General features: G+C 44.0%; 1 protein-coding gene across 8 annotated transcripts in view; it reads left to right on the forward strand.

Annotated features, from left to right (window-relative positions):
- Nucleotides 1-13,350, forward strand: part of LOC123610440 (minichromosome maintenance complex component 3 associated protein) — a 57,177-nt gene that overhangs the window by 35,174 nt on the left and 8,653 nt on the right. For 4 of the 8 annotated variants that reach the window (XM_045501062.1, XM_045501064.1, XM_045501061.1 and 1 more), the window contains exons 18-23: nt 1,723-1,920; nt 2,495-2,563; nt 2,645-2,779; nt 5,849-6,002; nt 12,131-12,401; nt 12,614-12,711. In XM_045501062.1, the coding sequence (XP_045357018.1) occupies nt 1,723-1,920; nt 2,495-2,563; nt 2,645-2,779; nt 5,849-6,002; nt 12,131-12,401; nt 12,614-12,711 (925 nt within the window). The remainder of the gene's footprint in view (nt 1-1,722; nt 1,921-2,494; nt 2,564-2,644; nt 2,780-5,848; nt 6,003-12,130; nt 12,402-12,613; nt 12,712-13,350) is intronic. The other 4 variants (XM_045501068.1, XM_045501067.1, XM_045501065.1 and 1 more) reach the window with 1 other exon arrangement.

Raw genomic sequence — 13,350 nt, forward strand, 5'->3', positions numbered from 1 at the left:
ATCTGTACAACATACAAACAGGGTATATTCAAACTAAATACATTGTTTTAAATTTATGTGATGGTACAACCCTAAAGAAGAGAAGGAAAATTAACAATCATAAACTTAGTGCAGCGGTTACCTTTGGGAGTGAGAGCGTGCATAATTGAGCAGGGCCCAGTGCTGGTCATGGCCACTGCTTCTTTTTTTTTTTTTTTTTTTTAATTTTTTTTTTTCAACGTTTATTTATTTTTGGGACAGAGAGAGACAGAGCATGAACAGGGGAGGGGCAGAGAGAGAGGGAGACACAGAATCGGAAACAAGGCTCCAGGCTCTGAGCGGTCAGCACAGAGCCCGATGTGGGGCTCGAACTCACGGCTCACAGACCGCGAGATCGTGACCTGGCTGAAGTCGGACGCTTAACCGACTGCGCCACCCAGGCGCCCCACACTGCTTCTTAATTGGATGGAAGTATGTGACTATTTTATCATGGATCTTTATGTATTAAAATTTTTTTTTTTAAGTTTATTTTGAAAGAGAGTGCGTGAACAGGGGAGGGGCAGAGAGAGGGAGAGAGAATCCCAAGCAGACTCTGGGCCGTCAGCACAGAGCTTGATGTGGGGCTCGATCACATGAACTGTGAGATCATGACCTGAGCTGAGATCAAGAGTTGGATGCTTAGCTGACTGAGCCAACTAGGTGACCCTGTCATTAATCTTTAAACTTGGGCTTGTACTGTGTATGTTGTATCATGTGTCATTTTTTTTTTTTTTATTTTTTATTTTTTCAACGTTTTTATTTATTTTTTTTGGGACAGAGAGAGACAGAGCATGAACGGGGGAGGGGCAGAGAGAGAGGGAGACACAGAATCGGAAACAGGCTCCAGGCTCTGAGCCATCAGCCCAGAGCCCGACGCGGGGCTCGAACTCACGGACCGCGAGATCGTGACCTGGCTGAAGTCGGCCGCTTAACCGACTGCGCCACCCAGGCGCCCCTCATGTGTCATTTTGTAATAGCACTTAAAGTAAGAGTGTACTTGGAAGTTTCAACCATATAAGAGGGAATATAGGGAGAAGTGAGTCTCCGTACCACAGAAGTCTCCATACCCATCTTCCTCCTCAGAAGCAGCAGCTGCTGAGTATGCATCCAGAAGCCTTCTGCCCTTTTTTGTGGTTGTTCGCACAGACGGCAGCATCTGTGCTAACCTGTCTTTACTCCACTCGAGGGAAAGCGGAGGCCTCACCACAGCAGCACATTGGACTCTTCCCAGGGTTGTCAGTGCAACCAGAAAGGACCCATCTAGTTCTCCGGTGATGGACTTTCACATGGCTTCTCTTTTTAGCTATGGCAGAGTGCTGTGGTGGTCGTCCTTGTACAGACATCTCGTACAGGTGCACACATATCTGGAGAGAAGTTCCCATGAGTGGTGTTGGCTGGGTCAGAGTGTGTATCTTGTATCCATATCCATATCGCCAAGTTAGCTTCTAGAGATCATTGAGCTTCAGTGCTTCAGTTCACTACTTTTGTTGTTTACCACCACTCATCTGCTCTTGTGCATTTCCCATGCCTGAGTGTTAATTTTAATTGTTTCATTTCTTAGCTTGAGGACTATTGCTGAAAAAAACTTAAATGTATTGCCAGAAAACGTGCTTCCCTATGTTACAGCATTGGACTGTGGTTTTGCATTGGTCCTCGTAGTAACCTTGAAAATGCCCAATGATGATACGTTGTTGTGCCCTCCAGGTGGAGGGAAGCCGTCGCAGCCCGGAAAAAACTGAGGCGCCAGATGCGGGCTTTCCCTGCAGCGCCTTGCTGTGTGGACATGAACAACCGCCTGAAGGCATTGGCACCCAGTGCAGAGTGCCCCATTGCTGAGGAGAATCTGGCCAAGGGCCTCCTGGATCTGGGCCATGCAGGGAAACTGGGCATCTCCTGCACCAGGTCAGCACTTAGCCTGCCATGGCCGCCTAGTGTTCCCCAGCCCCACCCGGCTTTACGGAGAGCGTGGATTAATGTGTGTGTTTGGAGGGAAGGTGGAGAGAATCAGAGAACGTGAAAATAGATGCAGGATTATATTCTTGAAGGTCGTCTCTTCCTCTAGTTCTGGATGTATGACTTGTGCTACATGCTTTGATTTCACACTCCTTTTCCACTTAAAACACTCAGGGCCTGGTAATTGAATTTTACTTAGAATCACATCTTCGTCTTCTGGTCTTTCTGGATACATCTATCAATTTTCACTGGTGGAGTTTCTTCTGTCCCCATGACTGTTCTTGAGGGCAGGATTTTTGTCTGTTTACTACTCATCTCCCATGGCTTGGTATTTGTGGAATGAACAAATTCTCTGACTGATCTGTTTATCAGAAAAAGTTTTCTTGGTCTCCTAACCATTCTCTATCAGGAGACACTATTAACCGGCTACTTTCCACTCAGAACATCAGTAAATATTCACCAAATTCCTTTCATGGGTACTGAGGTGGCCTCATGAAGGCACAGTGTCTTCCTTTCTTTGTAGGTTACGGTGGCTCCGGAACAAGACAGTGCACCAGATGAAGGTTCAGCACTTTCACAAGCAACTGCTGAGGTCTGTCATCCCCCTGCCATGTGTGCTTCTCCTGCCTGGGACTGGTGCACTGGCTTACCCTCTGTGCTCTGTTCCTTCCAGTGATGCAGCATGGACACCCCTGGACCTGCCATCCCTCGTGGCCAAGTACCTCCCTGGAAGGTGGGAGCGTGTGTTTTGGAAGCTGGTGCTGGTGTTGCCTGATGGAGAAGAGCAGTCCCCAGGGAGTCCTGGCAGGTCAGGAAGGGTTTCCCTCCCTGGGCTTTGAGGTTGAGAAAGTGGCTTCAGGAGGTGGAGTTTTACAGGAGGATGGGAGGGACTCTGGCCCTGGTCGCACAGAGGAGTCCAAGCATGAATCTTGTGCCAACAGAGAGTGGGCAAAGCAGTAGAGTTTACTGAGAGAAGGCATAAAGCTCTCAAGAGTGAGAGGGGTCCCGTCCCAACTGTTTTGCCATCAAGGATTTGCGTCCCTGACTTTTTATTGGGACCTTATCTGAAAGTTTGTGAGACTCCACTCCTGACACTGGCCCAGGCAGGTCTGGAATATGTTTATCCTTTTTTTTCCAAAACCCCACCGCTACTTCAGCCTCCCACTTGTAGCTGCAGCCTGCCTCTCTGAGGGTCCTTGATCTAGCACTGCCTAGTATCAGCCCTTTCCCTACTCAGAATGACTTCTCTTGAGAGCATGAGGTGTGAGGGACTTGCGTAGTCTGTTTTGTTTGTGATTTGAAGTTTACACTTTAGAATATTAAAATTTTTATCCTGTAAATTTGACAATAGTCTGTATCCAAAAACATTTAAGAGTTGATCCTTTTTTTAAAATCAAGTGATTTTTAAATTTACATCCAAGTTAGTTAGCATATAGTGTAACAGTGATCTCAGGAGTAGATTCCAGTGATTCATCCCCTATGTATAACACCCGGTGCTCATCCCAACAAGTGTCTTCCTTAATGTCCCTTACCCATTTAACCCATCCCCACTCCCACACCCCCTCTTTTTTTTTTTTTTTTAATGTTTATTTATTTATTTTGAGAGAGAGAGAGAGAGAAAGTGAGTATAAACAGGGTAGGGGCAGAAGGAGAGAGAGAGAGAGAGAGAGAGAATATCCCAAGCAGACTCTAAGCTGCCAGCACAGACCTGATGAGGAGCTCGAACCCATGAACTGTGAGATCATGACCTGAGCTGAAATCAAGAGTCGGATGCTTAAATGACTAAGCCATCCAGGTGCCCCAAGAGTTGATCCTCTTTTAAAGTTATGGTGAGGTGTATTGATTAGAGCCCACATCATTTTAGACTCTTGGGGAAGACAGTTTGTAGTGTGTTTGCTATAGTTGCATTTTTTTTTTTTAATTTTTTTTTTTTTTTAACGCTTATTTATTTTTAAGACAGAGAGAGACAGAGCATGAACAGGGGAGGGGCAGAGAGAGAGGGAGACACAGAATCTGAAACAGGCTCCAGGCTCTGAGCTGTCAGCACAGAGCCCGACGCGGGGCTCGAACTCACAGACTGCGAGATCATGACCTGAGCCGAAGTCGGCTGCTTAACCGACTGAGCCACCCAGGTGCCCCTCATTTTTTTTTTTTTTTAAAGGAAAAAAACTTCTGGCATATTTTAACAGATTTCTAAGAAATTGACGTAGCATTACATGTATTTCCTACAACAAACTGCTTCCAGAAATCATGTTTAAAGCAATTACAGAACACGTTTTCTTTTTTAGCAGCTTTGTTGACATGAATTCACATATCATAAATTTCACCCGTTTAAAGTTTTCATTTCATTGGTTTTTAGTATATTCACAGAGTTGTGCAACTACCTCCACCATCTAATTTCCAAAACAGTTTTTACCTACAGAGAAATCCCATATCCATTACCAGTTACTCATCATTCCTCCCTGTCTTCAGCTCCCGGAAACCACTAATCTGTGTCCTGCCTTCTATGTATTTTCCTATTCTAGACGTTTTGTATAAATGGAGTCTTACAATGTGTAGGCTTAGGACTAGCACTTTTCACTCAGCCATCATGTTTTCTGGGTTTATTCATGTTATAGCAGACAGTACTTTTTTTGTGTGTGGCTGAATAGTATTCCATCGTATGAACAAAACACATATTATTTGTTCAGTTGATAGTATTTGGGTTGTTTCCATTCTTTGGTTATTACGAGTAACGCTATGAAACATCCATGTATAACAGTGTGTGTGGACAGATGTTTGCAGTTCTGTTATATACCTAGATGTGGAATTGCTACGTTGTGAGGTAACTTTATGTTAAGTCTTTGAGGAATTGCCAAACTTTTCCACAGTGGCTGCACCATTTACATTCCTGTTAGCATTGTTTGAGGGTATTAAGTTCTTTGAATACATTCCTTTTTAAGCAGTTACTCTTGGAAACTGCTTAACTAAGGAAAAAAAAAGTCATAAAGATTATAAGACAACTGTGCAAAGAAGAGAGTTGTCTTATATTAAAAGTATTTAAATGGTGAGTCATTTCTTAGAGTAGCTGTCTTCTGATTCACTAATAAGTTCACTTGGAAATATACATCACAGTAATTCTTAAGATCTCCAGCATGAATTTTTTTTTTTAATGTTTATTATTTTTGAGAGAGAGCATACCCGCACACACAAGTGGGGGAGGGGCAAAGAGTGGGTGACAAAGGATCTGAAGCAGGCTCTGTGCTGATAGCAGCAAACTGATATGGGGTTTGAACTCATGAACTTCGAGATCATGACCTGAGCAGAAGTTGGACACTCAAACTGACTGAGCCACCCAGGTACCCCTGCGTGAAACTTAATTCTGTAAAACATTTTTATAGTTGACCCTTGAATAACATGGGGTTTAGAGATGTCAATTCCCCTGACACAGTCAAAAATCCGAGTAGAACTTTTGACTCCCCCCAGAACTTAACTACTAATAGCTGCTGTTGACCAGAAACCTAACATAGTCAACATTGTGTATTTATTTGTATTTGTGTATATATGTATTTATCATATACTGTATTCTTACAATAAAGTTACAGAAAAGAAAATGTTATTAAGAAAATCATAAGGAAAACATACTTACAGTACTGTACTGTAAGAATGGATCAGGTTCATGAGTGCCCTCTCCTCTCGCCCCAGTAGATAGCGATAGCCCAGGAGAGTACCTCGGTCTAGTTTAAAATCACAGCCTGTTTTGTCCAGCTCAACTTTACAGTAAGAGTTGGTGTCTGTGAACCTACATCTGTGTGGTATTTCTTTTTCACTTTTCCTAAAAATCTTTAGAGTTTAAATTTAGAATTCTTTTTCAAGTGTTATTTTCCTTTATTCACAGAATTTTAGCAAACTGGTTACAAGTCAAGTTCATGGGAGGTGATGGCTCAGTGGGCGACACAGGCACCATGGCTGGGGGAATTCAGACGCTTGCGCTGTTTCACGCTCTCAGCAACAAAGGGGATCAGACAGTCGCCGTCAATGTGTGTATAAAGGTAGGTGAGAATCGTGTATTTACTTCTGTGATTTTTTTTTTTTTAATTATTATTTTTGAGAGAGAGAGAGAGAGACACAGGGAGACAGAGCATGAGTGGGGAAGGGGCAGAGAGAGGACGACACACAGAATCTGAAGTAGGCTCCAGGCTCTGAGCTGTCAGCACAGAGCCTGATGTGGGGCTCGAACTCACGGACCACGAGATCATGACCTGGGCTGAAGTTGAATGCTGAGCCACCCAGGCGCCCCTGTGATTTTCTTATTTCACTCACTCTTAGACATTATTGGAATCATGGAAGTGCCTTGAAGTGGTTTTGAAGAAGTGTGGGAGGCTCAGAAGCCCGTATCATGTCTGTTCCTCTTTGTGTCCTGTTGACATCCCACGGACACCTACTTGGTGTGACATGCCAGGCTAGATTCTCAGGAGTGCTGTGAGCCTTAATCATCTCAGGTCAACAGACCTCTTTGAGAACTTGGTGAAAACTCAGAACCATCCTGACAAATGCATAGATGCACATAATTCAGGAACCCTGAACTCCTCCTTCATGGGCCTCTGATAATTAACCTGAGAAGTGTAAGAGAGCATTTCGCAAAAATACAGTGCCTGTTATATGTCACATGGTTTGCCAACAGCTAACATCTTTGCTATAATGGCTTCCTGATACATCAGGTCTTACAAGAGAGTAATTAATGTTTTGTTTTGTTTTGTTTTTAATTTTTTTTTACTTTTTTTTTTTAACGTTTATTTATTTTTGAGACAGAGAGAGACAGAGCATGAACGGGGGAGGGTCAGAGAGAGAGGGAGACACAGAATCTGAAACAGGCTCCAGGCTCCGAGCTGTCAGCACAGAGCCCGACGTGGGGCTCGAACTCACGGACTGCGAGATCATGACCTGAGCTGAAGTCGGACCCTTAACTGACTGAGCCACCCAGGCCCCCTGTAATTAATGGTTTTTAATCCTATGCAGTTTTCACTAAACTTGGTCCCACCAATATATATAAGTTCAGTATTGGGCATTTCAGGTCAGTTGGATTTGTTTTACATTCAACTTGTCCTAAGTTTTTGATCGTAAGTTCTAATTTTTGTTTTTTATAGGTGTTTGTTTAGTATAGATGTTAATTTTTTTTTTAATTTTTCTTTATTCTTATTTAAGTAGAGTTGGTACACAATGTTATGTTAGTTTCAGGTGTACAATATAATGATTCCATAAACCTATACATTATGCTGTGCTCACCACAGTGTACCTACTATCTGTCATCATACAGTGTTATTACAATACTATTGACTATATTTCCTATGCTGTACCTTTTATCCTCTTAATTATTCATTCCATGGCTGGAAGCTCATACCTCCCACCCTCCTCCCATTTTGTCCAGCCCCCACTCCCTCCCTTGTGGGAACCATCGTCTGAGAGATTCTTATTTAATGAGAACCTATTTCCTCATTCGAATAAAGTCTACATAAATAAATTTTAGGTGTTAGCATATGTTCAGATAAACCCAGAAGTGTATTTTATTTGCTTGGAAAAGAACGATGCAGGGCAGAGAGTGTGGGCTTCCGTGTGGAGCAGACCTGGGGTTGTCAGCTGCTGCTCTGGCCAGCTTTTTGAGCCTAGGCGTGGTGCCCTCCATAGTGTAGTCCTGACTCACTGCACCAGGGTCTCATGAGGGTTAGCCAGGTTGCATGCTCAGAGTGCTCAGTGAGAATCCGCTGTCTACCCTCTGCCCTGACCGGAGGGTTTACAGTGCCCAGGCCTCTCCTCTTCCTAAGAAGGTCACCTTTGTGGCACACCCTGCTCATCTGCGTGTGATACTGTAATCCACATTCCTTCTGTCCTTGGAGCCTCTTCAAATGGTAGTTTGGTTATACGGTTTTTATTTATTTTGTTCTTCCATCTTATGTTACTTATTTATTTTAATTTCTTTTTTTTTAGTTTAAGCAAACTCACAACCCCAAGATCAAGAGTCTCATGTTCTTCTAACTGAGCCAGTCAGGCACTTTTGTTTTTCTATTTTAATATTATTTATTTTATTTTCTAAAAGTAAAAGTAATACATGTATAAAACCTTAGAAATATAAGGAAGTACAGAGGAAGCATAAAGATGATAAGAGCCATTTATGCTCTTGCCATTCAGAGGTAACAGTAATGTCTTGTTTCATGTTCTTCCCTTTTTTCCTATGATCATAAAGTCAGACTTCACCTACTGGACAATTAGTTTGTTGTTGTTCTTGCCTTTATCCGTAAGTCTTTTAATCAAAGTAGTATTTGCAGTACTTAAAAAGTCAGATACATGTCATGATGCATAATGAGAGATAGCAGCCCCTGCCTCTCTCCTAGGGGTTGATTTCTGTTGTCTTCCCAAATCACATGCTTACACAGCTGTTTCTCAGTTTACCCACTTTAGATGTTCTCCACTGACTTCCCATTAAAATATATCTATTGTTGTATAACAAATTAACCCCAAACTTAGTTTAAAATAGTCAAGATTTGTTATCTCATAGTTTCTGTGGGTCAGAAGTCCAAGTGTGGTTTAATTGGGTCCTCTGGCTCAGGGTTTCTCACAAAGCGGAAATCAAGGTGTAAGCCAAAGCTCTGGTCTCATCCGAAAGCTTGACTGAGGGAAGAGCCACTTCCAAGCTCGCTCTTGTGGTTGTTGGCAGGATTCACTTCCTTATTGGCTGTGGCCAGGGCCTCTCCATGAGGCAGTGTGTAAGTTGGCAGCTGGCTGCCATCTGCTGGGCAGGACGACAGAGTCTGTCTGTAACCTAATCTTAAAAGTGATGTCTTGTCACTTTTTTCTGATTCTGTCTGTTAGAAGCACGTCATGGCAGGGGATTGTGCAAGGGCATGAGCACTAGGAGGTGGGATCATGGGGCTGTCTTGTGACAAGACACAAGACACGGCTTGTCACCGTGCCAAGTGAGGAGTGAATTGGTACACTATGGTCCCACCCAGCCTTCCTTAATTTCCAAGGTGGCTACATCATCACTTTATCTTATCTCAGTGAGTGGGATCACATTTTGATGGCTGTGTGATTGCTGTTTGCCTCAGAACCAGCCAAGTGTTCTGTGACTATGTTTCTTAATTTTATTGCAAATTGTAGTTGCCTTCTTTTCTCACTTACATACTTTTCTCTGTATCTCTCATTAATTTTTACCCAAATGTGCCAGCAGGTGGGTTGTGTGCATCTTAGTAGAGTTTCAGATGCTCTCTCACTTCACCTTATCCCTTTGAGAAAGTGCCATCCTCTTGCTCTCCTGTGGGCTGATAGTGTCCCAGGTTGTGGCTGCCACTCGATCTCCATACCACTAGCATGGTCCTGCTCCTCCCCCTGCTAACCCTGTGATCTCAGGCAGGTTCCATGGGACTCTGTGCTGCCTGTGTAGGAGTGCTCTTATGATCCCTCTCTTATTAAGAAAAGAGATTTGATGCTCTTGTTTATTTGTATAATAATACCAACCGGCTCTCGTTTTCTGAGGAGCTTTCCTGATGTTCACTTTGTTCATTTCTTCCCCTTCCCCAATTTTTACTTTGTGTCTTTGTTTCAGTTTTTAAACAATCTCTGACTGGCTTGTACCTCTTGGAGAGAAAGCCTATCTCCTTCTTACATCATACTGCATTACCCATTCATTCAGGTATGCATTTCACAAGTATTTGTTGAGTAATTTCTCTGTCCCAAGTACTATTCCACATGCTGGGTTATAGCAGAGAATGCATCAACACAAATCCCTCTTCTCAGGAGCTAATGTCCTGGAGGGAGAAGGAAACTCGTGGGTAGAAAAATGTCAACTGCCCGTCCTCCTGGTTTATAATCCGAATTATGGCAGTCCTTCTCCCCTTTCCCATTCTTGCTTGCTGATACTTATTTTATCTTATTTTATTTATATATTTATTTCATTATGACAAATGCATTCCTTAATCCCCATCCCCCGTTTTACCCATCTTCCCACCTGCCTCCCCTCTGGTGACCATCAGTTTATTTCCTATAAAGAGTCTGTTTCTTGGTTTGCCTTTCTCTTTTTTTCATTTGCTCTGTTTGTTTTGTTTAATAAATTACACATGAGTGAGATCTTACGATCCCTCTTTTACCAAAGAGGGAACTGAGGCTCCGAGAAGTTAAACAAAATAGCCCTAGGCCACACAGCTGCCACATGGTGGCACTGCACACAGGTGCCCTTGAGGATGGAGTGAGCTGTACGTGTAGAGTTCCTAGAACAGCGCCGGACTAACACAAGTGCTTACTTGGTCCTGCCATTGACAGCAGCAGGGTGTGGGGTGTATCTTCCAGTTTCTTCCAAAGAAAGGATCTGTGGGAGCAGACGTTTTAGTCCTTGCCTCTTTGAAAATGTGTTTACCCTTGTATTTGCTTTGTGGTTCGGTGAGGTTTGTAGAAGTGTGGGTTGAAAGGTTTTTCCTTCCAGTTTTTCTCCCAAGGTCATCTGGCATCCAGAGTTGCTGTTGAGATGTCTGAGGTGATTCCTGTTCTTTTCTCTGTGGCCTGGTCTTGTTTCTCTCTGGAAGCCTGCTCTCTTACCCTGGGGTTCTGAAAATCCACTGGGGTATGCCTGGTGACGACTTCTTTTGCTCACTGTGCTGGGTTTGACGGGGTCCTTTCAGGCTGGAGAGTACTGTTTCACTTCTGGGATGTTTTTGCATCTCAGTGCTACCTGTTTTCCTCCTTTTGTTTTTTGTTCTCTTGAATTCCTGTGACAGATGTTGGATCTTGTCAGTTAATTCTCTAAGCTTCTTATCCTTTCTATTCTGTTTTCTGTTTTGTTTTGAAATATCATGCTCTGGGAGATTCATTGACTTTTTTTTTTTTTAATGTTTATTTATTTATTTATTGGGAGCGGGCAGAGAGAGAGAATCCCAAGCAGGGTCTGTGCTATTAGCATGGAGCCCGATGTGGGGCTCAATCTCGTGAACTGTGAAATCATGACCTAAACTGAAATCAGGAGTCAGACACTTAACCAACAGCAACCCAGGTGCCCCAAATTGACTTTATATTCTATACATTCTACCAAATTTTTTATTCCATATGTATCATTCATTTTTTCTTACTGGTTTTTGAATTTATCATATCATCTTGTGACTATTTTTAGATGCATCATGAGAGGAAATTAGGATTTTTGAGGTCTGAGCTTTTTTATGTTCCATGCATGATTTGTTTCCTTTGGATTTCTCTTTCTTTATTATTCTGATCTCTCTCTTATGTTGGAGGCTCTCCTTGGACACCTTATCTGAGGCTGCCCATACCTGAGTGAGGCCCTAAAAGGCTGTCCATAAGCTCTGTGTTTGAGGTGGGGTAGCAGGTAGCTGAACAGCAAGCGTACAGTTTTTAGGGGGACTCCCAAGTGTCAGGATCTGCATGTTGTTTTCTTGGACTGTTTGGTTTCTTTGGGAAGGATTCGTCTTATCTCCTTGGCCAGCTGCTGATGGTCTTGGGACAGGTGGGGAGTGGCCAGTGCTCTGTCCCCTCCACTTTGCTTGCATCATTTCAGGATAGGATGTCTGCCCAGGGGGCAGATTGCACTTAAAGGCCACCTGCAGGTGGGTGGATGGCCTATAGGGTCACTGTGGTGGGTGTGACTTATCTGTGTGGTCCTGAACCTCACCTCTGGCTCTTGGTGCCACTGGATCTGGGTGCTCAGGGCTTTTGCAGGCTCAGTCAGCCTGGTTCCTTCCATACCTCCATCTGTAACTCTTTAGGTCTGGCTTCTTCTGCTTCCTTAATCTTAACAGTGATTGCTCCCATGTCTGTGATGCTCTCAAGAAACTGGTCAGAATCCCTTGTCTGCTATTGGTTTACCTTTACTCCCTTCTGTTGTTATGGGCTTTACCTGTTTGGGTTCTTTTGGGCGGGGGGGGGGGGGGGGGGGGGGGGGGTGGCGGGTGCTTACCTGTTTTTATACCTGTTTAAGGGTAATTGTTAAGATTAAAGTAACGTCTTCAAACACACTTCTAGCTAGAGGCTGAATTATTATCTGTTGACTTGGCTGTTTCTTGCACTAATCTACAGCCTCATGGAGGAGGGCAGCCCAGAGAGCAGTGAGCATTTGGTTGCGCTTATTCTGGGGCTCACATTCACTGCTGATTTGTCCCCTGGTGTGTCCCTCCTGATGGTCTAGATGTTGTTCCAGGTGGCTCACGGTGCTCTCAGCGACTGCGCCCTTGATGCTGTGGAGACGCAGAAGGAGCTCCTGGGAGCCAGTGGGCTCATGCTGCTGCTTCCCCCCAAAGTGGAGAGTGAGGACATGGCGGAGGAGGACGTGTACTGGCTGTCTGCGTTGCTACAGCTCAAGCAGCTCCTGCAGGCCAAGCCCTTCCAGCCTGCACTTCCACTTGTGGTCCTTGTACCTAGCCCAGGAGGGGATGTCATGGAGAAGGAAGTGGAAGATGGTTTGTGAAGGCAATTTCGTTTATGAACCAGCATGTTTAAAAATGGGTCGAGCCCCTGGTTTGAGGACGTGCTGGCAGTGTGGTGTGTGTAGGGAGTCGAGGGACAGCAGTGACTGGGAGCAGGGATGGGCGGGGTCAGTGCAGTGAGATGTGTTAGCTTGTCTGCACGCTGAGAGCATAAGACAGGTAACCTCTGTCTATTTCTCTCAAAGGTCTGATGCTACAGGATTTGGTTTCAGCTAAGCTGATTTCAGATTATACCGTTATTGAGATTCCTGATTCCATTAATGACTTACAAGGCACAACTAAGGTGAGAAGTCTTCATCATTTTTAAAGGTCTGATAAGACATTTCAATTTTCCTCTTTTGTTCTGTCTTAAATGTAGTATATGTTACTGCTTGGATTTTTAACATTATATTTTGACAACTTAAGAAAATGTAAGCAGAAATCAAAATAAAAGAGAAAATTTGCCTACAGTCCTGCTCTCTGAAACATATTAAATTGTTCATGTAAATTTTTTTTAGAGGTTTTGTTGTAATAGTTACATTTTGGGAAAGAAGTGCCTGGAATTACAATGAAAGTAACTGCGGGAAGCTAGAGGGTGTGAGAGTATGTGGGTGTGCAGCAAGGTGCTTGGCCTCCTAAGCATGGGGGGACCTGGCTTCCCTTTCTGTGCGTGGTGAAGGTGGTGTGCAGGGCTGGGTTACCTTGGGCCTGAGCCCTTCCAGGGTGACCCTGCAGGCTCTACTCCTCAGGATAAGATGGGACCTGGAGTCCCTCTCTGGGAGGCATAGGGGGCGGAACTCTAGTGCCGTGGAAGCTTCTGCCCACTTCCTAGTGTGGTTGAGAAGCTGGTGCTCCCTGTGGCACCTGCTGTGACAGCTGTGGGAGAGGTACTTTCGGGAAGCTCTTTCTGAAAAACAGGATGAACTGTTTAACCGAGTCTCTC

This window comes from Leopardus geoffroyi, chromosome C2, assembly GCF_018350155.1.
Source record: "Leopardus geoffroyi isolate Oge1 chromosome C2, O.geoffroyi_Oge1_pat1.0, whole genome shotgun sequence".
In the NCBI taxonomy this organism is placed as follows: domain Eukaryota; kingdom Metazoa; phylum Chordata; class Mammalia; order Carnivora; family Felidae; genus Leopardus; species Leopardus geoffroyi.